The following is a 27,649-nucleotide window of genomic DNA, read 5'->3' as shown; positions in this document are numbered from 1 at the left end:
CTTCCACCACAGTGAGGTCAACAACACTAAAAGCACGATGGTCTTTTGGCTCAGATCAGATTCTGAACCAAAGTTGGTCTGGTTCAGACTCCTGCAGATGCTGCTGAAGGCAACCAATTTTTTCTGCTTCGGTCTTCAGCGAATGGGACAGGACTTGTGTCGAGTTGCATTTCTGCAGCAGAAACTGTTGGTTGCAGTGGGTCTGGTGGGGGGCTCCCTTGTCTCTTATGGTGGCTCCCCCCTTCTCTTCACCCTCTGGGCTGTTGGGGGAGTCAGCCTCATCCAGGGTTGGAGCCCTCCGACCGTGTTTGAGGTGACCCCAAGGGTCCCGTCCGCTGCCCCGGAGGCAGGCTTCAGACATGGCAGCTTCAACCCCCCCCCCCAATGCATTTTTGGGCTGAAATCTTTGGCCCTTCTCTCTGGGGGGCTCCCGGGACCACAGGACAGGTGCTGATGGGCTGTTCACTTCCAGGGGCAAACTGCAATCCTCGGGGCACACCTGCGTGCGCCTCGATCCTGTTCCAGGGCTGAACTGAGCACCCTCGGAGGGGCTCGCTTGGCAGGGCATCTGAACCCTCCTTTTCTCAATTCAGCCCACTCTCCGACCCCCCCGTCTAGGCAGGTGGGGGCGCCTGCAGCGTGCCAGCCCCAGAGGTGTTTCGAGGGGGTGTGCGAGCCCAGCCCAGGTCTCTTCTGGGGGACCTCTGTCTGTCCTCCCCCAGCTCACCAAAGCGGAAAATCCTGCAAAGGTCTGGCGCGACTCCCTCCTCCGGCTTGGCTGTGCCCTGCCCCGTCCTGGGCTCCACCCTGTAGCAACTCTTCTGCTGGCCTTCGAGCTCCCTGCCTGCCTGCCTGCCTGCCTGCTGCTCCTCGCATCAGCTTCGGCGGAGCTCTGCTGGTACCCAGACGGCCGCTCGGAAGACGCCGGCGGGTGAGTCGCTCCCCCGTCTTCTGCAGCATCTCCCCCAGCAAGCCGAGGCTGGGGTCTCCTGGGCAGGTTAGGGGGTGGAGGAAGCAGTCCCCTTCTGGAGGCTCAGTTGCAACAGCGACAGCCTGAGTCAAAGTCCATCAGAGCCGGACTGGAAGGAAAGGGGAACTACGTTCCTGCCTGCGCTCGAAAGAGCGGCTCTTATTTCAGCTTAATTTCCCCTCGCGGCGTCCTAACGAAGTGGTCCAGGGAGATCCGTCTGATGGCCAGGCGGGCTGGCGAATGGAAACTTTCCTCTTCGTTCCCCACGGGCCTCGGATTCAAGGTTTGCCCACCTTCCGAGTGTGGGGACTACCACTCCCACAACTCTCAGCTAGCAGCCCGCTCTGGGCTGTGGCTTCTGGAGGGTGTAGTCCTAACCCATCTACCGCACTCTTTCAGAGCACAGAAATGGGGGGAATTGTGGCCGCTTTGCACGATTAAGATTGCCAAACCCGGACTGCCTATGAGATCTGCTCCCCTCTCTTTCATTTGGTGATCCTGCTCAAACTTTTGGTCAAGATTCCTGATAGTTGTAGTTTTGCAGATCCCTTTTGTTCAGGCGAGACAATAATATTTCCGTTCTTCCCTACCCCAGCAGTCATTTCTAGGACCATCTTTTAAGTTCTCTGAAAGAGCCATTGTAGGAGAGAGCAGTGTATGTTTATAGTAGGCAAAGATCAGGGGGAGTCTGCTAGCATCTTTTCTAACTACAGTACGGGAACCTATTTTATTAAAAGGCATAAGCTCTCGTGAACTATAGATTGCTTCATCAGAAGCATGTGGTTATATGCCTTTTAATAAAGTGAGTTAGAAAAGGTGCTAGAAGATTCCACCTGATTTCTGAAAGAGCCAGTAATTTTAAACATCTGCCTTTCCATGTATGCCCTTCAACCTGTTGCATCTTGCACTAACACTAAGAATCTAAACTTGGGTGTGAGCGCCTTTTTGGGAAATCTGAGCTTTATGAGTTTTGCGGATGGCAAGTGGTACTTTGAACACTCAGGGCACAGGGTGGCAAGAAGATTAAATCAGGGTCTGCAGATCCCAGGTTTGAACCTTGTTCCCTCTGGCATCAATTCACCAGCTTTCGATTCCTTGGCCCAGCAGTCAGGCAAGCCAGAGGGCCAAATTCACAACAGTACAGAAAAGCAAACATTAAAATCCTTCCATAATTTTTAAAGCATATATAAATGAAATGGGGGGAGGGGAGGGGAGGGGAGGAGGAGGGGATCTAGCTTAAGGTATTGTAAAAGATAGGGTTGACATCATGTCTGGTTTATTCGCACAACTTTTTCTTGTGTGTCTTCAGAGGAGAAATGAATGCAATGGTATTTCCCAACTCTATTTCCCAATTCACAGAATCAATCATGTTTCCAAGGCACTGAATAAACACTATTAAAAAATAGGATTGTTCTGGAATAATGCAGCGGGCCATTACTAATGGCAACCAGTGCCGCATTAAATGCAACACTGATTTGTCCAAAAAGTTTTAACTGTTTCCCTTATATTGTTTTCTTACTTAAAATCTTCACCGTCCACCCAGCTTGCTCTCACTGTTGTTCCAGCTTGGACTACTTGCTTGATCCATCTGCAATTGGCTTACTTTTGCCAGCAATAACCGTTCTGTGAAATGCACAGATATTCATTCTGGGGTGATTTGCAAGAAATTGACAAGGTCCTAGCTGGCTATAACTGATCTTGAAAAACTAAGATCTGGTTGGTACATGGATGGAAATCCCAGAGCTGTAGGCTACATCAGGAAGAGAATTTTTTTTCTGGAGGAAGGCAATGCAAATAAGTTTTGTCCTTCTGGCTTGGTCAAAGCAGTTATCTGTATTTACGAATTACAGGCAAACAAGGTTTTAAAAGAAAAGGAAGCCGCCCATGAGATGGTTAACTGGGAATGGCTTAGGTTGGGTGTGCCTACTTGTAACACTGGAGGACTAACAATTTTCATTTGACTGTTTCGTTCCTGCTCCTTTACTGGGGCCTAAGGAGGTTTTGCACTGGACCCCAAGGAGTGTTCTGGAGCAACTCAGTTACTACATCCAGCCTGGGTTCACCCAGCTTCCGAATCACCTACACCAGTATTTCTCAACCTTGACAGCTTTCAGAGGGGTGGACTTCAACTCCCAGAATTCCCCAGCCAGCATGGCTGGCTGGGGAATTCTGGGAGTTGAAGTCCACCCCTCTGAAAGCTGCCAAGGTTGAGAAACCCTGGCCTACGCAAAGAGGAGAGGACATCATTAGAGTTCAGAACCTTTTGAATGTTGCATGCTGGATTGCCCACTGGGGGGCAGCAGAGAGGTTCAGAAAACTACCCTGTGCTGCCATCTGTCTGGATTCTGGCTGCCCAGGTGTATCTCAGCTTTGCTTATTCGCGGAATGAAGCCGTTGACATTTACTAACCCAGACTTGGGCGCAACGTCTGGATGCAACCACAGTGTTTGCAAGGCCTGCCCTGCCCTGAGTGGAGGAAGATAGCCATCTGACCCACAGATGCCAAGGCGAGGTGAATTATTCTGTGTGCCAGGCAACCTGCCCTGCCCTTCCTAAACTCACACAGCACCGTCCAGTCACTAGTAAGATAAGATTCGGTGCCTGCTCCTCCCAGTTCTTGCACAGGGGGTGACTTGGGTCAGCCCAGGCTCATGGTTTAAAAGATGCCATACGTCACTCAGTCCTCCCTGTCTCTGTTGCACCTGCCGCTCAGAACTGGGCAACAAATGGTTTCCCAAGTCCAGTGTCTGTCTTGGTCTAGCACAGTGTTCCTCAACCTTGGCAACTTTAAGATGAGTGGACTTCAACTCCCAGGATTCCCCAGCCAGCATGGCTGGCTGGGGAATCCTGGGAATTGAAGTCCACTCATCTTAAAGTTGCCAAGGTTGAGAAACACTGGTCTAGTAGAAAGAGCCCAGACTTCAAAGGGTTGCCCAGTTTCCAAGAGAATACAGAATTTGGAACACAGCTTGGGACACTTAAGAGAGATCTTCAATTTTTTTGCCTGCAATTGTGCTGTTATTATTACTAGCAAATGTGATCCAGATCGCAGCTTCTGAGGATGTAAACATTTTACTGGCAGGTGAACATCCTGAGAGTGCAGTGGCAACAGCCAGATTTTTAACTATGGCTATCAAAACAAGGTCTTTAGTAACCAATCAACAAGCTGGGCGTTTAAGTGTAACATGTAATATTTATTAAAGATGTTATCTGTTCCATTGTTTTACCTGACGTCAAGTCTCGATTATATCTGTAACTTGTTTTCGGGCCTTCTGGCTGTATATAAATAAATAAAGTGCCCAGCCTTATAAAAGCATTGGTGGAACTGAGTGCCACAAGATGCAAGGAGGGCTTTGACATCGTTGGCTTTTTAGCAGAATAAGTGGATTTGGAAGGTCGGTACGGAGTGAAAAGTCTGTGCAAAAATAGCGGTACGTTTCTGAAGCCAAAGAACTTTGTCCCCGAATGAAGTTTGGTTGGCCCCATCCGGACATTTTAGTTATTGGTTGAAACCATTTATATAGCTGCCCACCTCACAGCAGACCGGAGGATTAAAACCCAAAATGCGAAACTGCCCTTTTGGGAAACGGGCGCCTTGAGGGGTTTCCAGTGGATAAAGTGGACTTTGGGGAAGAAAGAAGAAAAGAGGGCCAGGAATGAGGAACAAATAGCAAGCATATCTTGAAAGCAGCTGCGGTAAATCTCTGGATTTCACTGCCCATCTGGAGGGGTGAAGGGAGATTGTCCTGAAAAGCAGCGATTTTGAATCCTGGTGCTGGAGAAGCGACTCCCAAAGGAACCCATCCAAATCCTTGATTTTCCTTCCAGTTTATAGGCGGTCACTGTAAGCCTTCATTTCACGGTACCTATTCAATTTCTCTCTGGCTTGTCCCTAGTCAAAGGGGAAATCCAGTTTCCCAGGCAGACAGGCAACATGAACTCCCCTGTCTTTAGTGGAGAGGAATTAAGAGTAGGAGGCCTTCCAGATATTTTGGATGCCAGTATCCATAATCCCCAGCCAACAACTCTGGCCGTACCTGTACGCCATTTCCTTTTTTAAGGCACGAGATGTTTGCACACGTGAAAGAATATTGCCTTGCGCTTTCCCAGCAAGATTTTCAACCATGCAGGGGCTCAGTTTCAGCAGCAGTGTCCCCCCCCCCGCACCGCCAAGCCTCGGGAGGATGAGAAGGACGGGATCAGCCAACCCCCCCACCCCACCTGCTTTTTTTTCAAGGCAAGAGTCCCAATAAATGCCGGACCCGTCTCTGGAATGAGTGAGCCAGACTTCCTCTAATTAGAAATCTGATTTAAGAGTGGGAAAATAATTCACATTCTTCAGAGCCAGTATAATGTTATAAGGCGCCAGACCAGCTCCGAGGACCACAAGTCTTCCAGATTCCATCAGGCCAACGTTAGATATTTAGTAGCCCGGGTAACCAAACACGGAGAGGATTTTAGGCTTTATCTTGGTGGCAGGATGGATCCTTTGTGTGCTGGGCGTGCTCGAGACACGATTGTGCCTCTGCTTTGGGAAAGAAAAGGCTTCAGGTGCTGAATGGCTGCTGCAAACCTGGAGCCTCTTCCGAGAGGAGGGTTGCCGGTGTATCTCCGTGAGATTCCCTGCTAAAAGGGGGTTCCTGCTGTTTCTCAGTGTGAGTTGCTGTCCTCCCAAACTGTCACTGCTGGAAATGAGGAATTTAACCCAGAAGGCTTTTGTGGCACTGACTGTCCCCCAAGGTCAGCCGTGGGGTGATCTGCCCCTCTGTCTCTGGGGCAGCAAAAGGAGATGGAAGGGGGACGACTGCACTTCAGCTTCACCCATAGTCTGAATCAGGAACGCTTGGTGATGCCTCTAGGGTGGGCTTCTCCTTCAGCCCCTGGCCCTGGTCTTTTCTGCCTGGGTCCACACAACCCATTCCAAGCCACGAAGCAGCCAGCCCATTTCAGTCGGGTTGGCGGTGCGAACCCAGCCGATGCCGTGAGTCGAAGTTCGGGATGTCAAGCCAGCTTTGGCAATCGTGTTAAAGTAAACGACGGGTGAAGTTTTTGTCTTGTCTTCTTCTTTCCCCCTTTCACCAGACAGAGACGCTGTCAACTTCTCGGTCTTCTCCCTCTGCTTCTCCAGATGGCTTCCAGGGTGGAAGGGGAGGGTGTGGGAAGAGCACACGAAGGACTGGACTTTGGCACACGTTATTGTGCTTTTAAAGGAGGAGCACCGAGCTGCTTCTGAGGGCTTAGCTGTACAGCAGCTACTGTGATCGACTCAGGGAAATGATGAGTCTCTCCTTCGTCCATCTTTGACTGCCCTTGCAAATGTTTTCAAAGCAGGGGAACTGATGGGGGATCCCCAGTTGCATGTCTAGTCTCCTTCCCCCCAAATGTTGATGAGGTTTTCCCAAGATCTCTACTCAAACCTCAGACTTTGCAGGCACCAGCTGTGGGCCAGAGACCCGCATGGCATCCAAGGTTGGGCCATTAACAGCTTCCTCCCCAGGTGCCAGACTTGACTCGCTGTCCTCCTCTGAGAACATCTGGCCTTTCTAAGCTCCAAAGCCTTCAGAGGCCTCCAGTGTTTCAACCTTATTTCCCTGTCCTTAAAGTTGGGGGTCAAAGTTACCAGGGGGGCAAAGGGTAGCTGGTCTCAGAAAAGTGAGTCACCAGGAAGACCTCCTTTTCCAACAGCCTGGGCCAATTCAGTTCTCATCCACACTCAAGGGGCTGTTGGTCTTTGGCCTATAAAACTCTTCTGTCCTGGATGTCTGAAGAGAACCAGCCTGCCCCAGCAGCCCATCTTCCTTGAGCTGGGGGTGTCTTGATCTGGGGGTGTCTTGTAGTTCAGGGAATGCTGCCAGGCACGGCCTCCTTTGTAGCAGCCCCCAACTGTACCCCATCTTCTCCAAGAAGAGAGTCTGGAGCCAAATGTCAGGCTATTCCAGTGGGAATTCCTGAATTAATGGCCAGTGTGATGATCGCAAGGGCATTCAGATCCCTTTCCATGATGGGTTTTGCTTCCTTATTTATTCTTTTCCATTCTCAGCCCGGGGTATTTTTATGAATGGTGGAGACTACATAATTAATAAATGTAGCATATTAAAATTGTGCTGGCAGGGGATACCTTTCAAACAATAATTGCTGCATGCGTTGCGGAGCATAGGCAATCAAAGGAACCCATTTCATTTTGCGTGGAGCGTACGGGTAATAGGAGCGACGGCGTTCTCCCTCTTTTGCGCTCCACGCTGTGGTTAGCCACAGCCAGATAGCTGTAGCTTGCAAAAAATCACACCTCCCCGATAGCTGTGCACCCTTTGTCCCTTCCCTTCCTACCCCACCCCAGCCAAGAGATCTGTCTTGCAAAAACGCTGCATTCTTGATGTCAGAAGAGCCAGGGAATAAATCCATTCTAAACAAATGAGTCATGTTTTTTTTTAGAGTGGCTGGAGTTCTCGCCAAGTCCTAATTTAAACCATAAATCCGTACTGTGGCATTAACGAGGGCCCTGATAATGTGAAAGACTTAGTTTTCGTAGCCAGCGAAGCAACACGATCTGCGCATGAAGCTAAAAGTATGCAGGAGAAGAGGCTGGAGAGCTTTCTCTTGTGTATCTTACAGCTTTGGGGTAAAAAATTGCGTTCCTTTTTCTAATGCAATAGCTGGCAAAGGCGTTGTTCATTCCTTCCCCCTTCTCGCCTTGCAGTGTTTTGACATGTATATAGGCAAAGTTTTAGCTAACCCATAAAGTCTGGCCTGTGTTATTGTTTTGGTTACCTAAGCAAGCCTACTGCCAGAAGTCCAAATACCAATCTATCATATATATTGGAAAATGAAAAGGTTTCCAGGTGACTCAGTATGATTTTGTGGGGGGAGGAGGGAAAACATTTAAGTTTTCAGGGTTTTTTTTCTCCCCTGCTTGTTGTTTAGACATTCTTTTTACACAAAATGTTTCTGCAGAACGTGGAGCTGACATTTAAGCACTCAAATGATGCACGCTCTGAAGCGTTGTTCCCATAAACATCTCAGGGTCCCTTTCCAGCTCATGTTAACACAGGGTTCCTCAACCTCAGCAACTTTAAGATGGGTGGACTTCAACTCGCAGAATTCCCCAGCCAGCCTTGCTGGCTGGGGAATTCTGGGAGTTGAAGTCCACCCATCTTAAAGTTGCCAGGGTTGAGGAACCCTGTGTTAAGGTACTGCTTCAGGTGTGAAAGTAAAGGCTTCTTTGAGATGGGTGTCACTCCTGATGATGTCATGCGCAGGTTCACGCAGTTTTCTTGGCAAAAATATGGAAGCGGTTTACCATTCCTGCCTTCGACTTAAAAAACCCAAACTTCCTAGTCTAGTCTCCAGTGTTGAGGCGTCCACATGGGCTCCTATCAAGTCTGATCCTGCTTCGCTTTCCCCAGATTAGCCACAGTTGGCAAAATAAAGCTTCCATCAAGTTGAGCAATGAACCTCCCTGCCGTTTGTTTTCTTGGCATCCCCATAGAAAGCGTTTGCATTCTTCCAAGATGGGTTTTTTTTAGTGTGGAGTCCTGTATGCATTGGCCTTGTTTAAGGCCTTCTCAGAACAATAATAGGACTCCTGCAGTCCTGCGGTCCTTTGGCCAGGCTGCTGAGGATTATGAAAGTCGGTGTCCAACTTTTCTGAAGGGCGCCAAATTAGCAAAGGGGGTTACGAATCCATCAGACTGCAAGTTCTGCAAATTGTCTTTAGTCGTCCCTTCGTAGCGTTATCAGAAACCAGTTCAGCAATCATAACAATTCTGGGAAAACTCTTGCAAACGAAGCAAACGTATCCGCGTGTGTTGCCGTGGCTTCGTCCTTCTCATTAAACCAAGCAAAACTGCCACAGCCACGCAAAATGTGGATTCTGAATATGGCTATTTGCTTTTTTTTAATGTGACTTTTGGGGTGAGGGGATGCAAAAATGAATGCACCGGAAGAAAGCATTCCCAAATGCTTTTTGAGGGTATGCTCCAGCAGAAGGGCCCGATCATATCTGGAGTGGGAAGCTGTGGGAGGAGGGCCGTGTTAGTCTACGATGGCAAAAAAATCAGATGGAGTCATTTTATTAAAAGGCATAAGCTTATTACAAGCTGCAGCTGTGCCACCGGACTCCGCCTGACTTTTTGCTTCCAGTGGGAGGGAGTTCCTCAAGCAGAAAAAGATGGCCAAGATCCTGTCTTTTGTGCTTCACAACTGGGCTTCAAGGCAGCCCAAGAACATGTCCTCCAACCTTTGTCTCTCTAAGCAGAGAGGTGGGATGTGCAACCTGGGAGCATCACCTTCTGTGTGCAAAGCATGAGGATTACCTCTGAGGTCTAGTCCCTAACTTGCCAGTTTCTCTGAGCAAAGGGCCCCTCCCAAAACTGTGGGGAGATATTTGAGGAGACGGGAAACAGCCAGCTTTCGCCTTCCGCTGGGACTCACCTGCGACGCTTGGCATCAGCATCTCTGAGGCTTGTGCGATGCTTGGAATTCAAGGGAGGTTGCTAGGCAACACCCAGAGCTTCCCTGGTCCTTCGGCGCCTAGCAACCGCAAGGTCTTTTCTCCTCCGCCCTGAGAGCATCAGAAGGAGAGGCCTAGAACGGAAGGCCTCCGGCCGCCCACATGAATGGGAGCAGCGCTGGGGAAGAGGAAGGCAAAGCTTTCAGTGGGGATGATGAAGGCAAGATTTTGTGGACCGTCGGCAAATAAGAAATAGAGGAGGGGGCAAAATGGGGGCCTTGAGCCATCTGTGCCTACTGCCCTAAAGGGCACAGCTCTTAACTGGCTTGTTCTATCAAGTCGATATGTGTGTGTAATCTGCAATAAAGTAAGGGAAGGGATTGGGGAAGAACTGTGGATTTTCCAATTATTCCTAAAATGGGAAATAAAAAGGGTTCTGGAAGGTGTCTTCGGTCGCACAACAAATGGGCTGGTCCATTGCCAGACAAAGTGGCGTGCCTTAAGCATGGGGAGGCGGCCCATAGGGTTTTTTGCAAAAGCAGCTCCCCCCAGCACCCGGCTGAGCTCTTTAGCATGGTTTGCATAGCAAACCCAAGGAGTTGCATAAAAATAAAGTGTGGTTTCTTGCAGAAGCTTGCAAAAAATTCTCCGCAGCTCTTGCTCCTGCTAGTTGTTCTTGCTACAATTATATTGATTTCCAAATTAATTTTTGTACAAACCACCCTGTTCTTTTATGTACCATTGAAACAATTGCTATTATTATTATTTTACTAACTAATTTACCTTTACAGAGACTTGAGTTGCCCATCTCCCCTCCCTGATTCCTTAATATGCCTCCTCAGAAGCATTTCATTCCACATATATCTTGTCCTTAACCAGCTGTTGCAGTCTGAGATCTCTTGCTGGGTGAGTTCAGCCTTCCCAACGTGACGGCCTCTACAAAGGCAATCCCCATTACTTCAAAGGGGGAGCGGCCTGGGGAAAGTGGGTGCAGTCTCTTCTCGATAGCTGCTTGCTGGAACTACCCTTGCAACTTCTGTTTCCTGAAAGTGAAACAACCCAATGCTGAAATTTGATAAAAGGTCGGACCTTAAGGAAGTTCAAATATACTTTCATCCAATGGAGAACCTAAAGTCTGTTTTAAATTGTGCTCTTCTCATGTCCCCCAATCGGTTTTAATATAAATTAATTGCGTAGAGTAACATTTAATGGGTGTTATGCAGCAGCTCATTTTGCTTCCATCCCCACAGAGTTGCATGGAGACATATCTCAAGATGATACGAAGTGGTTTTCCCTTGAAACTTTCCCTCTGAATCTCAGTTTGCCATCAGGTTTAAGTTGTGAAGGCGGTAGGTTTCAAGCCTTCTATTTCCACCTCTGAACCTCGACTGTAAAAGTTCTCCTTGCAAGACCCTACAGATGAGCCGTCCAGCAGTTTGAGGGAATGAAGTATTAAGTTTGGGTCACTTGACCCCGTCTTTTCTCGTCACAAGCGGGTGGGGGCCCTCATGCTAATTAGAGAAACAGTCCCTGAACATCCGATCTCGTTGCCTCCTCTGTGTGTGCTGAGTTGCCCTCCAAACACCATGGAAATTAAACCCTTGGGCTGGCTGGGTGACTAAGAGATTAGGTACTCCTTCGAGTCGGAATGACTTTTTTGTGTGGAGGGGTACGGGATGGGTGATGGACCAAGGCCTGAAGACTAATTTTAGAACACTATTTGGCCTGTGTCCTGCGCCAGAGATACCAGACTTCATCCGGACTATTTGCAGGATAACCTTTGCAGATAATCCTTTCCAATAGATTCCACTGCATGGAGCCTTTGGAGAGCTTTGTTCTTCTTGTAGAGAAATGACAGATGCACGGTGACAATTGCTGTGACCGTCCCATCATCATCATCATCATCATCAACATCATCATCATCATCATCATCCCGATTCCTCCTCCTCCTCCTCCTCCTCCTCCTCCTCCTCCTCCAGATTTCTATCCCTCCTTTTCTCCAGCAGCTCCAGATGCCATCCACAGCACTTCTTCCTCCAGCTGTTTTTCCTAACCATTCTGTGAGGTAGGCTGGGCTGAGAGAGCCCAGCGATTCTCAGCAGTGGCTGGAAGTGGATTTGAACCTGGATCTCTTGTCCAGCCACTGCAGTAGAGTGGTTCTTCTTGATCTCTTGGGCTCGAAAAGACAAGCTGCTTCTTTTAACTTCCCTAACAGTTGGCTACAAGTTCCCCCAAGGCGAACAGCTGGCCAGCTCACCCCCCAGAGTGTTGCCGAATGCTGTAAATTGAGCTCCCCAGATGTAGAACTGGCCTTTGGCTGAAAATTCCTTCTTGTCTTACAAGCAGGGACAATTGGTTTCCGTCCTATTTTTAAGCCACTTTTTGTCCCCGAGGACAAAATTCGGTTGGAGGTCTATTTTCTGTATCAGGAGCGTATTTGTACCTGCAGGCTGAGGTGTTTCCCACCAATTTTTACATCTTCACTTTTACATCTTTTCAACGTGTTTAGACAAGGTCCTTTGCACACATTGGTCATTTTTTATGGATTTTTCTTTGTATGGCATTCAGTGCCAAGGACAATAGCAAAGGTACGCTTGGAGAAGATCATTTCACCTTTTATGGAGCAGCCCTGAAGATCTGTTGGAGCTGAGCTTGATCCGGAGGTCCCATTCATTTGATGACTGTCTCATGAACCCTATTTTTTAATTTTGGTTTTCTTCCATGGAAGGCAGTCTTCTCAACAACCTGTGGGCCAGCTCAGGCCAAGAGGGCAGGGGCTCTCCCACGAGGTGATTCAGAGAAGTTCATATCTGAGTGGAGATTTAGAAGGATTTAAAAAGAATGGAAAAGAGTGAGCTCTTTGTTCCCAGCCCCAGGGTGGCCTTTGGTAACTCTTCCTTTTATCCAACAGAGATATTCTGTTTTGTTTTGTTTTACACTCAGAGCTCTCTACTCTGCTCCATAAATGTTTGCTGTTCTCCTTGGCTTTTGCTAAAGTCCCACCTGTTGCTGCAACCGAACGTCACTGCTGGGTTGCTAAGAGGTCCCTGGCAAAGAGAAGGCAGGGGGCCATCAATCGGCTTCAGCTTGGCAGAGCTCTCCACAGCCCTGCACGCTTTCTCATCTTCTCTCTCTCCTAGTCTTTGCAGTGCTAACCTGAGTCAAACCCGGGACACTTTCCAACACAAGAAAGTGAGCAGTTGAGAAGGAAGGAGGCCGGATGGAGCAACTCATGAGTAAAGGGATTCTCCAGTGTTTCTTACTCTGGCTCTTTTTCTCTTTGTCTTCATTCTCATTGCTCCCTTGAACCCATCTTCTCTTCTGTATTTCATTCACGTTTCTCTAGGGGGGATTTTTGAGCTGAATTTATTGTTGGAAGTGGGGGCAGGGGTGCTTCTGCCCATGTTGTTTTCTGCTGCATTTCTTTTTCCTCCTGCACATTTTCCTATCCCTCTGCAGCCTCCCTGCCTGCTCACCCTCCCGATTCTGAAGAAGCCCCTGGGAGGGAGCCGTTCCCGCCTGAGATCCTCCTCGGAGGTTGAATGAAAGCTTGGGAGACCAGGGAGGCTGCAGGACGTGGGGAGAGAATTGTGCAAGAAGTGCCAGGGCGTTTGCACACCTCCTGGCACCAAAGAAAGGCAAGAAGGCCAGGATCCACTTAGGAGAATTCCACTGAAATCCTCTTCAAAAGAAACGCAGGAACAAAATGATATTTCGGCCAATTGAATGGGAACCCCCCCCCCCAAACACTCAGTTAAAATATCAACTCCTTAGGGCTTTTTGCTGAATAGGATAAATATCCTTGCGGTAGACCAGCTTTCCTCAATGGCACGTTGCAAATTTGTTCCCTGAATTCCCAGCTTCCTGGTTAAGCACCAGTTTGGAAACTCTAACCCATAGGTGCTCTGACCCTTCATCTACGCTCATAGTGCAATGAAAGGATTTCCTTGGGCTGGTTTCATTTATTATCAGCCTGCAGAGGACTGTGTAGAGTGGATACGTTTGTGCCCCAGCCATTAATAATCCAGCGTTCAGCGCTAGGGCAATGTTTTGGCCCACCATTTCTTTCTAAAATAATGGCACCCAGGCCTTACTGATCTTTGAACAGCCCTCCCTTTCAAGGAAGGAATTGGCCGAATGTGAAACGTTACTCCAAAGTTTAGATTTGATGCCCTTTCCATTCTTTATTTACCGCTGCGGGGTTCTCCATTTGCTGATAGTGACTAATGGTTCATCCATGCTAGGGCTGTTTTTATTCTCTAATGCCGAGTGATGGGGAAATGTGAGAAGACCCTGTCCTGCTCATCCTTTCCTTTTTAGAGCAAGATGGTTTAGGGGAGAAAGTGCTTAGGAAAAACCAATGTGGGTCACCATGCATACCTAACCAGCAGGCACACCAAGCCGTGACCTTGAGATAAAACAACATGTGGGTGACTTAAAAGAAGGGCTGCAAAGAAACCATTCAAACGTGGACAGCCTGAAGGTGTTCCGTCTTCTCCAGGACTCACCTTGGGGGAGTTTGCAAACACTTGGAGAGTTGCTCTCTGCAGGCCGTGGCTGAAGAAGTCAAGATGGGCCTTTGAAGCTCTTCCTTTTTTTGTGTGCCACTTTTTCGACCATACCCTGCAGACGCCCTTGCTCCCAGAGCATCAGTTAATGTTGGCATGCCTTCCAGTCTTCCTCGGGATGGGCAAAGAGAGAAAGCTGAAGTAGGAGACTGGCCTGGATGAGTTAAGAAACCATCTTCAAGCCGTTGCTCAGTGACCATATGGAAACCAAAGTTTGTCTGAGGAAATTTCAGATGTCACAGGAAAGTATGTTGAGGGCTATAATCTTAATGATGACTAACAGCAGATGAACGTTAAGGCTCAGGGTGAGCAGTTGGGGGCCAAATGTCTTCAGATGTTAACACCTTTAATGTTTATGTGATATGGATGTTCAGTTTTCATTCTACCTCATCAGCCAGTTAACCTTCTGGGCTATCTATCATAAATCTATCATCTATCTATCTATCTATCTATCTATCTATCTATCTATCTATCTATCTATCTATCTATCAGAATCAACAACCTTTTTTTACTGGTGTTCCAAGGACTGGACTCCAAAACTCTCGGGTGAATTCATGTCATTTACATTTAGAGTGAACTAAAATGAAATAGAGTTGATAGGATTAAAAGTAGGATTAGAAATGACCATGTGGACATGTGGGGAGGTCTCTGGGGCCCCAAGTCCAGGCTCTGAGGAGCCACCTTCACTCCTGGGTCCCAAACTGCACACTTCTGCACCACCGCAGGGCCAGAGTCCCGCTGATGGGCAGGCCGCCATAACTAGTCTTTGATTATGGGGAGTAGCAAACCTTCTTTAAGATGCTGAACCTGGAATGGTTGCAGCCGATTCATCTTGTACCCCAGTGAGAAGGCTCAGATTCCCCCAAGCATTTGGAGAGTTTTGGAGGCTGAAGTAGGCAGGTATTTATATGTTGCTGGGGCTTCATTCCATCTGCTCTATTCTTCTCCCTCGAGATCACCTAAAATGGTAAGATGTTTTGAGTGGGATGAAGTCCACAGGCCAGGGCAAGGGGTGTGGACATGTGTGGGAAGCCCTTGCCCCCGTATTAATAGCCTCCCTTAACTATATGCTGGTGGTCTGAGTGGGACGTCTCTTATCAGCGCCCTTCCCTTGACTACAACCGGCCAGGAGTGAATTCATCCTTGTGGCAGCATGGCTTATCACAGGCACTCAGGTAACGGGGGGCCAGAGTCGGTTTGCACGGCTGAGCTTTGATGAGCAGAGTGGAAGATGCGGCCGCAGCTGTTTAAGTTCCCTGCAGGGCGCATTTGCTTCGGTCGCCAGAAACGCGCTTTTCCTCCGCGGCTCTCCTTTATTTCATGCGCCCGTCCTGGATTAGGGAGGGTGTTTCAGAAAGTTGTGGACTGTTAGGGAAGCCGTGTGGGGTGTGCCTTCCAAGAAAGGACAGATGAGAAGGCCACGGAAAAGAAATACGCACCTATTTCTTTTCGAGTTTGAATGCAAGCGCTGCTTTCCTTAGCACGTAATATATTGCTTTTCTCACCTGCTACAAATACTTCTGCAGCCCTTAAAAAAACCCCAACAGAGGATGTCAGAAGAGCGAGCTTCAACCCTTTGCCGCTCTGCTTGAACGAATTTCAACCCCTGATGCTAGGACCTTCTTCTCTTCTGGGGCACTGGGCTAAACAGCTCCCGGTCAGACAGAGGGGCTGGAAAGCTGACTTGAACCTGGGAGCTTGTGCAGCTTAGGTAAACTGAGACTCAGAGTGAAAAGCCCTGATTGTGTCACTTGCGGTTAAACTCCAATTACTTAGCAGTGGTCTGAGGGTATGGAGAAGCCCTGAAGGTCTCAAGGGAACTAGCAGGCACTTTTTCAGGATTTGGATGAACTTATGTTGGTTATCTGCTCTCTGGCATGGAAGTTTACCCCTTTCTCTGTCAGATTTAACTGAACGACTTCCTTTCCTCCCACCTTGTAAAAGAAAATTTCTTTGGGTGATGGAATTAAAACCCCAAATCTGGGCCAACCCAATATGAGGGTGCAACATGGCACAGTCAGGGTGAGGTGCCTTCTGCACAACGTTGTAGCTGTGATGCTAGACTGGGGATGCAGGTAGGATGCTATATCTGAGTTGCAGAGATTTGAACAACCACCCAATTAATAGCCCGGAGACAGAGAAAACACCCGGGCATCTAATGCCTTCCCAGATTTTTGCAATCCAGAAATGGTGCGCCTCAATCCTACTACATTTCTGCAGAAAACATTTGCAGGCAGAGGGCAGGGGACCACATTTCTGTTGGGTGGCGGTCCTGCTTTTGACTTCCGACTGGAAGAAAAAGTAAGGTCCCGTCCGGTTGCTCTACAAGCCCCCAGCGCACGTGGGGCGATTTTGGACACTACCTCTGCCACAACAGTAGCAGGTGCCAGGTTTTTGTGGGGCAGGGCACAAAGTTGGCTGGGCGATGGCCTCATTCTATCCCATAGCCCTAGCATTTCACAGCATGGCAGTTTACGGCCCCGGGGTTGATCTTATCTGACACATACGTGTTATTGCTCTGTACCTTTTACGTTCCTGGGCCGCCTTTTATCAACCGTATTCCTTCCCCAGGTTAATGCTGGTCTATGGCTGCCATAAACATTGATTTGATTTAACTTGGTTTGAAGATTCTGTGCTAAGGAGACCCTGGATTCCGCCCCTGGCCCCAGAGATTGGCCTCTTTTCATTCATTTATTTCATTATCCATCCACCCTGCAGGGCCACACCGTCCCCATTGGGGTGACTTCCTTTAATCCCTTCCAAACCAAACTTCTCAATCCTGTGGGCTAGAAACTTGTCTTGGCCTGGGCTGCGTACCGAGCATCCCATCCTTTGCTTCATCTCCTCTTACGCACCCATGAATTAAGGCTGCACCCTTATATGCATGGGAAAAACATCTCTCGTCCTCTGAGGCTGAAATGCCTTTGTTTCTGTTTCTGTTTCTGCTTTTGTTTTGTTGGTTTTTTGGAACGGAGCCGGGACTGTCTTGGGAAGCGGTCAGTGGTTTCTCTTTTTCTCAGTGATGCATCAGGAGAGACCAAAGAAAGACAGTAAATCAAGTTTAGGTCTGGCCAGGCAACCTCGGTCCTCTTGAATGACCCTTGCTCCCAGGGGAATATGCCAGCCTAAATCAAATGAAAAAGCGGACCGATATGCTCTTCCAAAGACACAGGGGCATTGTTCGTATTATTCGCATCTTTTATCCTCTGGCTTAGAAACACCATTAAAATGTGGCAAAAGAGAAGCCCCATGAACTCGAAGGGCACAAGAGAAGATCAACCACTCCAGACAGGAGAAGCAGCCCCTTGGAAGCTCTGCGAGAAGCTCAGTTCCCACAGGCAGAGAAAGACAGGATGGTGGTTTATTTCCACTTGCCTTAGCTTGTCCACCAGGCTTAGCCCACCCAGCCAGTTGCAGCCAAGTCAATAAGCCACAGTTAACAGAACCATCGCTTAGCTTGTGTAATGTGTGAACCCAGCGCCCACTGCCTTCCGTGATGAAAAGCTCCGGTTCCGTCCCCCCGTTCACGCCGGAGGACCGTAAAGTTCATCTCTCTTGCTATGTTCCCGCCCCACCGCTGATGTCTGGAACTCTTTTGTGGAGGGTTTAATCACCTTTCTGCAAAATCTCCGGAGACACCAGCACACGTCCTGCTTTGCAGCGCACTCCTTATCAGCACCGCCCCTTCCATCTGTCGAGAGGAGAGTGTGCGGCACACCGTTGCTATGATACAACACCCTTTATATAGCAAGGCCAAATTCCGAGTAATCCAGTTAAAGGGCAAATGAGTCAAGAAAACAATGGGGTAATTGCCCTATTTTTAGACTTGCAGGAGGGAAAGAATGAGTTGGCAATTAACATGCTAGCTTTTCTTCACCTGCCCTGGTCTTGCACCGCTCTGTGGATTGCCGGCTCGCCCTGGTCTCGCTTGTGAGTTAGCCTCCCATGCTGGTTGCTCAAGGCAGGAATGGCGGTTGCGAGCCAGGAGCCCCATCTGGAGTTCAAGATCTAGTCTTGCTTTAAGACAAGGCAAAAATCAGTAGCAAAAATCAGGCAAAGGAGAAGGACTTGTGAGAAAAGAAGCCATGTTGTCCATGTATCTCCAGGGTTCCTTATTTGACTGAGGAGGTGGTGGTGCTGGCGGTGGCCACCTGGATAGACAGGAGGAGGCAGCTCAAAGTGAACCTGGTTGGAAGTTTTGGCAAGATGGAGGGAAGGTGGGACATTGTCCTCACTGGAACCCCACCACCAGCCAGGTGCTGCCATCAGAAATTATTTCTCGGGATCAGAAGTTGTGCACACATTGCTAAGCTTGACTCTGAGAAGCACATCTACAGGGGGTTTGCAACTACACTCCCAAGTCCAGAGATCCCCAGCTTTTCAGAACTGGGAATCCCCGCTGAGTTTGGGGAGCACATTATGGGCTTCCCCCACCTGGTGGTCTCCATGCGTGCTGGGGCTGCAACTTCCCATGTTCTCCAGCCAGCTATATTCTTCTTTGTCCACCTCCTCTTGGAAAGGTGGCTTAACTAATTCCAGCCAGATTATTTTAGTTGGCAGAATCTAAGCCTGAGCAGATAAACTATGGTTTTCTTTGGTTCACAAGCTGCAATATTTCAGCTCATGCACCGTTTGGAAGTAATCGATCGCAGCTATATTGTGGTGAACTTGTTGTGGTCTAGGAGTTTGAAAAGTCTAGAAACTGAAATAAATTTTCAGCTATCAGGAAAAGGCGGGCAAGCAAATGGAGAGGAAAAGGAAGAGAAAAAAAACCAGGGAACAAGAAGACAAACTTATAATTGGGCCTTTAGAAGTCTAGATAATTCCAGGCTGTATCTCTGTTAAGGAAACAGAACTTTAGTCTGATTGTCTGCAGCTCATCCTGGACGCATTATTAGCCAGAGAGGAACCTTGCAATTTAGCCTGCAGGGTTAGAGTTCAAAGTCTGTGTCAAGTATTTTTGTTGAAAAACGTGCATTTTGGGGGTAGGGGGACATTATTGTTCTCTCCCCCCGCAAAATGTTGGCTGTGGGGCTCTTGGGTGCATTTGTTAGGAAAAGTTCCCTACGTGTTGGGCACAGTCATCTCGCTGTGGTGCGGGGTCTTGGCGCAAAAGGATTTGGCGAGGCCTGAGGCTGGTGGAAGAAATGCCCACCTCTGTCTTTGCAAATAGCACATCATGGCCAAGGTGTTTTTTTTAATCAGTCAGGGTCTTATTCCGGCTATTTCCCCTTTTTAAAATCTATCTATGATAGCAGCAGCAGCAGCAGCTTTATCAAATTTCCGGTCCTTATGAACCTTCCTGAGCAGAGAGGAAGGATGTGGTTAACGGCAATTTGGTCCTGCCCCCTTTTTCCGGATGCGGGCGTGGTGAGCAGGGCCACGCTTGCCCCGTTGTACTAGTCAGAAATAGCTGGATGAAACCGTGTTTCGTTGGCTCGCTGTTGGCGTTGTGGCTTTGCCGATCATCACAGGAAGGCAGGGAGCTGGAAGCCTTTTAGCACTCCCTGGCGATGCAAGAGCGTATCCGCCTCGCTTTCTCCAGTTGGTGCTAAAATGCTCCCTCGTCCATCTGGCACAAACGCTGAACATCAGCCTGTTGCTTCTGTGCATGCTATTCAGTTTACACACACACGTATATGTGTATATATGTATATAAATGTATAGATATATATGTAACAAGACCATGTTGCAGTGAACTCATGTATAAACTCAGTGCACCATGGTGATAGCTACTTTGAGGTTTTAAGGCAGCTTGGAAACCGGCAGCTCCTCGGAGCCGAAGCAAAACACCTTTTCGCTCGACTCCTTTTATTAATTTCATTTCCCAACCAGTCTCCGTTCCTTGGCCTGGGTGCAGACCTGTTTCGAAATGCCATATAAAGCAAAGTAATCACGGAGCAATAAAACAGTGTTTATAGATAGATAGGAATAATAATATGGGATTAATATAAAATAGGATATTCATAATGTAATAATGGTGCGGTGATAATAATGGTACTGACAAAATCTCAGCGGAACCAGAACCAGAATAATTGTCAACGCCTGTTAAATGTTTGTCTAATTTGGAAATTAGGGAGAGTAATCAGGGAGAATAATTTGGGAGAATAAAAGCGTGCTGTCTTTCCACCGAAAAGGCTGCGAGATGGACGCTGGAGAATTTATTCGGGAATGTCATTTCTTGCACAGCCTGGTGTGTCATGAGGACCGGATCGTATCCCCTTCTGTAATACTTCCATCTTCCCAGCCAGCGACTTTATCTTCCCTCCTTACTTTCTGATTTATGTTTATTTTTTTCTGTTGGAGTGAAAAATTAAAAGAAAACAACCAACACTGTGATGGTGTAATTTCTGCCCATGTGGCTATGGGGTGGCCTGGGGGGCTGAGAACTGAAATGGCCAAAAAGATGGAGTGCCAGATTTTTGAAGGACCTTCCCTTCATGTCATCCCTGCTGTTGACATGGAAAGAGTAAGATTAGGCAACTAAGAGGCACAGGGGAGATGGCGTCACCCAGATTTCTCAACCTAACTCTCCCAACTTCATCGTCTGGTCCAGATGGCCCGGTTTTTCTATTGGCACGACCCCCTCAGGCGAACAGGGCCAACCAGTTGTCTTTGCCAGACAGGCTAATGCCCCCTTTGGGTGCCCAAGGCTTCCCACGCCTCTCGTCCTGCAGCCCTAAACTCTGCCCTGTTGTCTTTCTCACCTGAAGGTCCCAGCAGCTACACCGTGGGCACCATGTCCGAACGCTTTGATTGCCACTATTGTCGCGCCCCACTGCATGGAAAGAAGTACGTGCAAAAGGAAGGCCGCCACTGCTGCGTCAAGTGCTTTGAGAAGTTCTGTGCCAACACCTGTGCCGAATGCCGGAAGCCCATTGGGGCCGATTCCAAGGTAGGGGGTGAAGCTGGAATGCCTCCCGTTGCCATGATAAATCCCTGAGATTACTACAGGCTGGGTGGGGTTCTTCTGACAATTGTGTTGTTTTCCTTACACGAGATCAGCCTGAGCAAGAGATTTTGGCCACTGAGTTGGCTGACGGACTTGACTGATGGACTGATGGACTGTGTGTTACCTAATTGACTTCTATGATATTATAAGACAGCGCATTCAACTGACTTTTACAACTGCACACTTAGTATAATTCCTGCTTTGTGAGAGCCAGTGTGGCGCTGTGGTGAAGGGAGACGCAGGTTCTAGTCCTCCCTTAGCCACAGAAGCCAGCTGGGTGACCTTGGGCCAGTCCCTTTCTCCCAGCCCTGGACTAGGAAGTTGAAAAACATCTGTCTTTTAATTTGCATTGGACCAGTATGATAAATTATGGCCCATAACCCTCAGTGTAGAGGCCTTAATTCTGCAATGGGTGATCATCTGACTGTTGGTGGCCAAGGTGGCCCATTTCTGATGAGGCACAAAAGTTGGGTTCCCATTGTGCTAAATCAGGGGCGTTCAACTTCCTTCAGCTCAAAACTGAACTCCAGTTTCTAGAGAGTGTTCAGGGTTCTTAGGGGTAAGTACGAGGCATGAAGCCTCTGTAAGGCTCAAGGCACCCATGTTGCCCCTTAAAATCTGTCCTCTTAAGCAAAAGGGCCAACCTTGTGGCGAACCTACAAAAAGAGCGCTGAAGGTCCACCATTTTTGCATACACCTGGATGAGAAAGCATGGTGGAATCATGGAGGAACCTGGCAAGAGGGCTTTCTCACCTACTCACACTTACTGTCTCAGGGAGGCATGGGGAGAAATGGTGGAAAGAGGGAGAAACCCCCCCCCACCACAACCCATTTGATTAACACTTCGTTAAGAGGCTGTGATGGCTCGATCCTTCTTGAACAATGGTTGACTGTTCGGATGATGGTGCAAAAGCTCCTCTCTGGACTGATTGCCCCAGAAGGGGAAGCGGAGCAGACCCACTTTTGCTCCTCAGAGTTCCAGTTTCAAACGGCTTTCAAAGCGTTCTCTCTCGATCTTGCAGGAGCTGCATTTCAAGAACCGCTACTGGCACGACACCTGTTTCCGCTGCTTCAAATGTTACACGTCTCTGGTGAACGAGCCCTTCATGCTGAAGGAGAACAACAAGGTGTGGTGCAATAAATGCACCAGCCATGAAGCGCCTCATTGCAAAGGCTGCCTGAAGCCCATTGTGGCAGGTGAGGGTGCTGGGCAGGGCGAGTCTCCTTCTCGGGTGGCTGGTCCTCCTTGACCGTGGAACGATTTGTACGCTGGGGAGATGAGGGCTGGTTGACCCATAACATGAAGGCCTAACATGACTTCTTGGGTTGATAGCTTAGCATGTGGGGTGAGCCCAGCCAACTGTGGTTTGTTCAGCAAACTCTGGAGTCCTTGGGGCTCTCTGAGCTTGGTTGTTTTCTTGCAAACGTTTCATTACCCCGGCTAGGTCACATCTTCAGTGCTAGCATGTGGCTTAGAAAGGTAAGGTCTCTTTGAGTTGAGGTAGACTTCCTGGACACCTCCATACTGTGGAAACGTTTTGTCATTTGCAATGATTATTTTTCGTTCTCAAGATAATCTACAGGCCTGGGAGTTTCTGGAGGTCTCATCAAAGGGCTAAACAGTGTTAGCCTGCTTAGCCCTTTCTAAGATCAGCTAAGGTTGCAGGGATGCAAAAGTGCAGGGATGCAAACGTGTGTGTGTGTGTGTGTGTGTGTGTGTGACATGAACTTATCAGCATTAGGCCCTCTTGACACTGTTAGGCTTTAGGGGTGGTGGGGGCAAAATGGGCCTTAAGATAGAGGCACAAGGCACCCCTTTCACCCCTTAAAACACCTGAATTCCCCTTCCCCAAATGGGCCCTGGTCCCACCCAGTTTTGGAGAATGGCCATGACATTGTGAACCCCTTAAACTGATGAACGTTGCGTGCCCTGTCTTAGGGCAAGGTGGGAACCGAGTCTTTGTCAAATCCCTGAAAAGTTAAGAGCCAATTGAAGCATCCTGTAAAGTGACATGGTAGAGCCCCATGGGGACCCTGTAACTCAGGGTTCCTCAACCTCAGCGACTTTAAGATGGGTGGACTTCAACTCCCAGAATTCCCCAGCCAGCAAGGGCTGGCTGGGGAATTCTGGGAGTTGAAGTCCACCCATCTTAAAGTCGCTGAGGTTGAGGAACCCTGCTGTAACTGCTAATGGCAGGTGGGATGATGTCTTCTGGTGCTTATCCACATCTCCCTTCTTCTGGAAACTCAGCGTCTGGGTGTGTGGGGGAGTTTCTTCCCTACCCCCTTGACAGGCACATGGGCTTTCTAAGGTCAAAGAATTTTTGATGTGGGAGAGAGCGGGCAAGCATCTCGACCCCACTCCAAATTCTGGACGGGCAGAGTCCAAGGGGACAGCTGCCCACGATTTTTCTGAGAGTGTAGACCTTTTGCAGGGGGGTCAACACTGATCTGATTGACATCTGGTGGCCAGGGCAGGGCTTTTTTCTGCAGCTCTGCCTTATCTATGGCAGATCTTGCGTCTTGACCTCCCGGGACATTGCTTTCTCTCATTTCTCTTCACAGGGGATCAGAATGTGGAATACAAGAAGATGGTGTGGCACAAGGATTGCTTCACTTGCAGCCAGTGCAAACAAGTGATTGGCACGGCCAGTTTCTTTCCCAAAGGAGATGAGATCTACTGTGTTTCCTGCCATGAGCATAAGTTTGCAAAGACCTGTGTGAAGTGTAAGAACGTAAGTCTTGGGCACCATCTCTGTACTTCTGTTGTTTTCAATGGTTTCTTCCACTCAGTTTCTAGCTTGCATTATTCTATAGACATGAGGACATGAAGCTGAGCAGCCTCTTGGTTATTCAGAAGGAACAGACTGTATTAAAACATATTATTTTGGAATTATATGTCCTGCTTCCTTTCATTTTCTAGCCTTGCACAGTGATAGCACATCAGAGAATATGAGGCTAAAACTAAGGCACGGTGGTTGGTAATTATTCCTATTCCACAGACAGAAGAAGATGCATCTTGCTAAGTTCTGATAGCTCATTGGAAACCAGTCATTGATGGGACTTTCTGGCCCTTACTAACCGGATTATATACTGCCCCTAAACATCAGATCTGAAAAGGAGAAATAAATCTTCCACTGATATGCAAATAGTGAACGGATGGGTAGAAAATGGTCTAGGTATGAAAATGTTGCATTCTTTAAAAAGTGTTCTTGTTCAATTGGATGGACGAGAATGTGCTTTAGAAATTCATTCGGAGGGGAACAGAGTTTAGATTAAACTCTCATTTTGGAGTTTGGATGTTTTGCATTTGTTTAGTGTCAGGGTGGCCAAGAAAGGAACATGAATGTCCTGTCTTCCATGGTGCAGTCCTTCAGTGGTCTGGAGTTCAGTGTTTGGCTTTCCAGAAAGATTTGGCTTCCATGCAGCCCCAGAGGAACCTCTCCCATGGAACTGTTCAGTTGTCCCCACTCTGGGGAAGTCCTGACCTGTAGAAATTGTTGGGAGAGTTTCTCCTTTCCCTGGGACAATTTTGGAGAAATGATTCCATCCATTAGTCTGCAAATCTGATGGAGAATGTCCAAAGGCCACTCGGGGCTCAGTGCTAACATTTACTCCACGCCATGAACTCTACACTGATTGCTGGTTGGCTTGGTTTTAGGCCATCACTTCTGGAGGTGTCTCCTACCAAGATCAACCTTACCATGCCGAGTGCTTTGTGTGCACCACTTGCACGAAGAAGTTGGGTGGACAACGCTTCACTGCGGTAGAGGACCAGTTCTACTGTGTGGATTGCTACAAGTCTTTTGTGGCTAAGAAATGCAATGGTTGCAAGAACCCCATTACAGGTAGGCAAAGAAGTCCCTGCTTAAGGGGGCCTACTGCTAATTCACACATGGGAGTAAACCTCTGGATAGCTTTAGAGATGGGCAAACTCTGGGGGTGGACTTCAGAAGCCCCGTTTTTATTTGCTGTGCATTTATTCCCAATCAGATCCATTGGCAGTACATTGACCTTAACCCCAATGTGGCTTTTAAGGGAGGAAGAATGTACGCGCCACACCAGGCATGACACATTTCTATCATGCTCTCCATTAATCACCTTTCCCCTAGTACATCAAGAATTAGATCATCAAGGCTCTGTGTGCCGATGAGGGTTGTACAGGGGTGATCCTTTGGGCATCCACTGAGTATTTAAAGACTTGCTAGTTGGGTTTATGAGACTGGATCAAGTACCTTCCAAGAGATGCATTGGAAAGGGACATTTTTCTAGCTGTTTTTTTTTCTTGGCAGGGCTCACATTTTACACAAAGCCATCCCGTACTTTACTTTGTATGATTGGATGAGCCCAGCCAGTGTGCGTTTGGGAATTGGTTTATAGCACTGCACTCTGGGTGAGCTTATTCAACTAACCATGCCCTTGGGCCACACGGAAGCCGGGTCTCTCCTGCGGCCTCCTCTCTGACGGTGCCATGCTCTCTGTCTTTTCCTCATCAACAGGCTTTGGAAGAGGCACCAACGTGGTGAGCCACGAGGGCCACTCCTGGCATGAATACTGCTTCAACTGCAAGAAGTGCTCCATCCCCTTGGCTAACAAGCCCTTTGTCTTCCACCTGGAGCAAGTCTACTGCCCCAACTGTGCCAAGAAGCTGTAAGGGAGGGGAAGGGCAGGGCGGCAGACACAGCTCGGCTCTCTCCTGCAAAGTGGCTTGGATGCTGTCTGCTTGCACGCGGCCTGGTTGTAGGCATCTGCATTTTGCCCCCCCCATCCCAACTCCCCCTTTGCTTTTCTAAAGAACATTAAGGCACTTTCCCCTCCTTTCCCTCTGCAGGTCACATTCAATAAAGGGTTCACTAACCACTGCCGCAAACTCTGCTTTCTCGCCATCTTTAGATGCTCACTGAAGCTGGGGGCTACTTTGCGCGTCCCACATAGAGTTACTATTGGCTTTGCAAGGCCCGGCCCTATTTGCCGGTTAGGGGGCTAGCAACTCAGCAAGGGTGAATTCACATGGCTGCTTTTGAAGAACATCTCCCGATCTCCCCTTGTGGGGCAGATCCAGTTTACAAAGCCACAGAAATGAAGGCGGAGGCCGGATTTCAAGGCTCCGGTGGCTGGAGAAAACCAGATTTTCAGCGGATTTTGTTTTTAAAGAGGTGCCCATTTGTTCTCCTCGACGGGCCCGACACTTCGCCCGCCACAGCGCCCTGGTGGCAAGTACCCAACTGCTATTCTTTTCAGAAAGGCACCTCTCTCGAATGTCGATTGAAAACATTCCTGGTCCACAGCCTGGAGAATGCTGCACCTGTGGAACAGACCTGTCACCCGCTCACCTAGCTTTTGGTTCTTACAGCTGTGGCATTGTGGTCCACGGACCCTTTATTTGATGGTGCTCGTCCCAAATGATTTTTTAAACACATTTGCTACTTTTTTTAAAAAAAACAACCCTCAGCCATTGTTTATAGCTTCAGGTATTTCCATTTCCCTCGCCCAACTCTCCATCCTCATGCCAGAATAGGTAGGAAATGCTTAAATATTGGATTTGCCAGATGTGAGGCAGCTGGGGAATGCAAATGGTACTCCTCTTATGTGGGCAATTCTCAACGGAGCTTCTCGCAAGGGGCAAAAAAGGAAGAAAGAGATGAATGTGGCCATCTGACTCCACCCTAAAATCTGCTAGTTCAGGATACGGTTTGGCGCTTTTCTTCAGTTTGCATTCATATTAATCCATACAAGTAACGGTGATGTCACACGTTTCCTTAGCCTACCATGAATGAGAGCAAGCGCATAGTACGTAGCTTATTTTAATCAGCGTTTAACCTCCAGGAACGGCCACCGCTGACCTTAGAATAACCATATTTAGCAACCCACCTTAATACTTCAACTCTGCTGGAATGTGAAAGCAGGTTGCCGGATCACCAGGTTCCACGGCTCATGCCGAAACTGGCCACCTCCGGCTCGAGTATCGCTCTCAGCACAAGATGCCTGCGTGCTAAAGCAAGGGGAAAGATCTCTAGGGGCAGGCTGAAATATTTGGGTGACATAATTGCAATTCTTGTTATTGTACCAAGGCATTTCCTCCAATAAACAGGAAGTTGCTGCTTATTTGGATTCTGTGTGGTGTTTTCTTTATAGACTTGTAGCGCGCGAGACTCCCGTGGCATTCCAAGAATCACCCGAGGCTGGGTGGTGCACAAGGAGTGCAAGATATTTGCCATTCCTCCCCCAGTTCCAGGAGACTGACCACCAAAAGCCCATCATGATGCCCTCGAATTTTAAAACGATGCTTCATTTTCCCCTTTCATTCTGTCTATAAACCTGGACTAAAGAGCCAACGAGTATCGCCCCCAATACAATCCACCCATCCATGCCTCTTACTGAGTCATCCGCACTAGCCTGGCCGTCGGCTGTCTCCATGAAGGTCCTGATGGCTGGGAATTGCGGAGTCCTCGGGGTTCTCTGAGCTCGGTCGTTTTCTCGCACACGTTTCGTTACCCGGCTAGGACACATCTTCAGTGCTAGCAAGCTCAGAGAACCCCAAGGACTCCACAGTTCAACCCTGAGCGACACCCAGTCGCTTCTGTTGGCTGGGAATCCTCAGCTGAAGCCAGCGTCTCTACCCACTGCAAGCTGGGTGGCTGGCTGATTTTGTCTCTCTCAGAAAACAGCCATAATAGTTCCATTAAAAAAAAAAAAAAAAGGCAAGCAAG

At 48.4% G+C, this 27,649-nt stretch overlaps 1 protein-coding gene across 2 annotated transcripts; it reads left to right on the top strand.

Moving 5' to 3' along the window:
- Positions 1–779: 779 nt before the first annotated feature.
- FHL1 (four and a half LIM domains 1) lies at positions 780–27,044 on the top strand. Of its 2 annotated transcripts, none has more exons than XM_007428854.4 (6): positions 780–931; positions 20,701–20,882; positions 21,962–22,136; positions 23,505–23,674; positions 24,601–24,787; positions 25,439–27,044. In XM_007428854.4, the coding sequence occupies exons 2-6, from the start codon at positions 20,727–20,729 to the stop codon at positions 25,591–25,593; spliced, it is 843 nt and encodes a 280-aa protein (XP_007428916.1). In that variant the 5' UTR covers positions 780–931; positions 20,701–20,726; the 3' UTR covers positions 25,594–27,044. The 2 variants fall into 2 exon arrangements, with proteins under 2 accessions (XP_007428916.1, XP_007428915.1); XM_007428853.3 differs by lacking the exon at positions 780–931 and adding an exon at positions 15,007–15,162.
- Positions 27,045–27,649: the final 605 nt, after the last annotated feature.

This window comes from Python bivittatus, unplaced genomic scaffold (genome assembly GCF_059951505.1).
Source record: "Python bivittatus isolate LINGU-HERP-01145 unplaced genomic scaffold, Pbiv_v1 ctg000670_np1212, whole genome shotgun sequence".
NCBI classification, from domain to species: Eukaryota; Metazoa; Chordata; class Lepidosauria; order Squamata; family Pythonidae; genus Python; species Python bivittatus.
This window is presented reverse-complemented; position numbering and strand designations above follow the sequence as displayed.

Excerpts from the sequence above, each read along its gene's own strand:
- FHL1 (XM_007428853.3), top strand. The coding sequence starts at position 15,141 with ATGGCTTATCACAGGCACTCAG. Across the intron at positions 20,883-21,961 it reads CCATTGGGGCCGATTCCAAG|GAGCTGCATTTCAAGAACCG; the intron begins GTAGGGGGTGAA and ends TCGATCTTGCAG. Across the intron at positions 22,137-23,504 it reads CCTGAAGCCCATTGTGGCAG|GGGATCAGAATGTGGAATAC; the intron begins GTGAGGGTGCTG and ends TTCTCTTCACAG.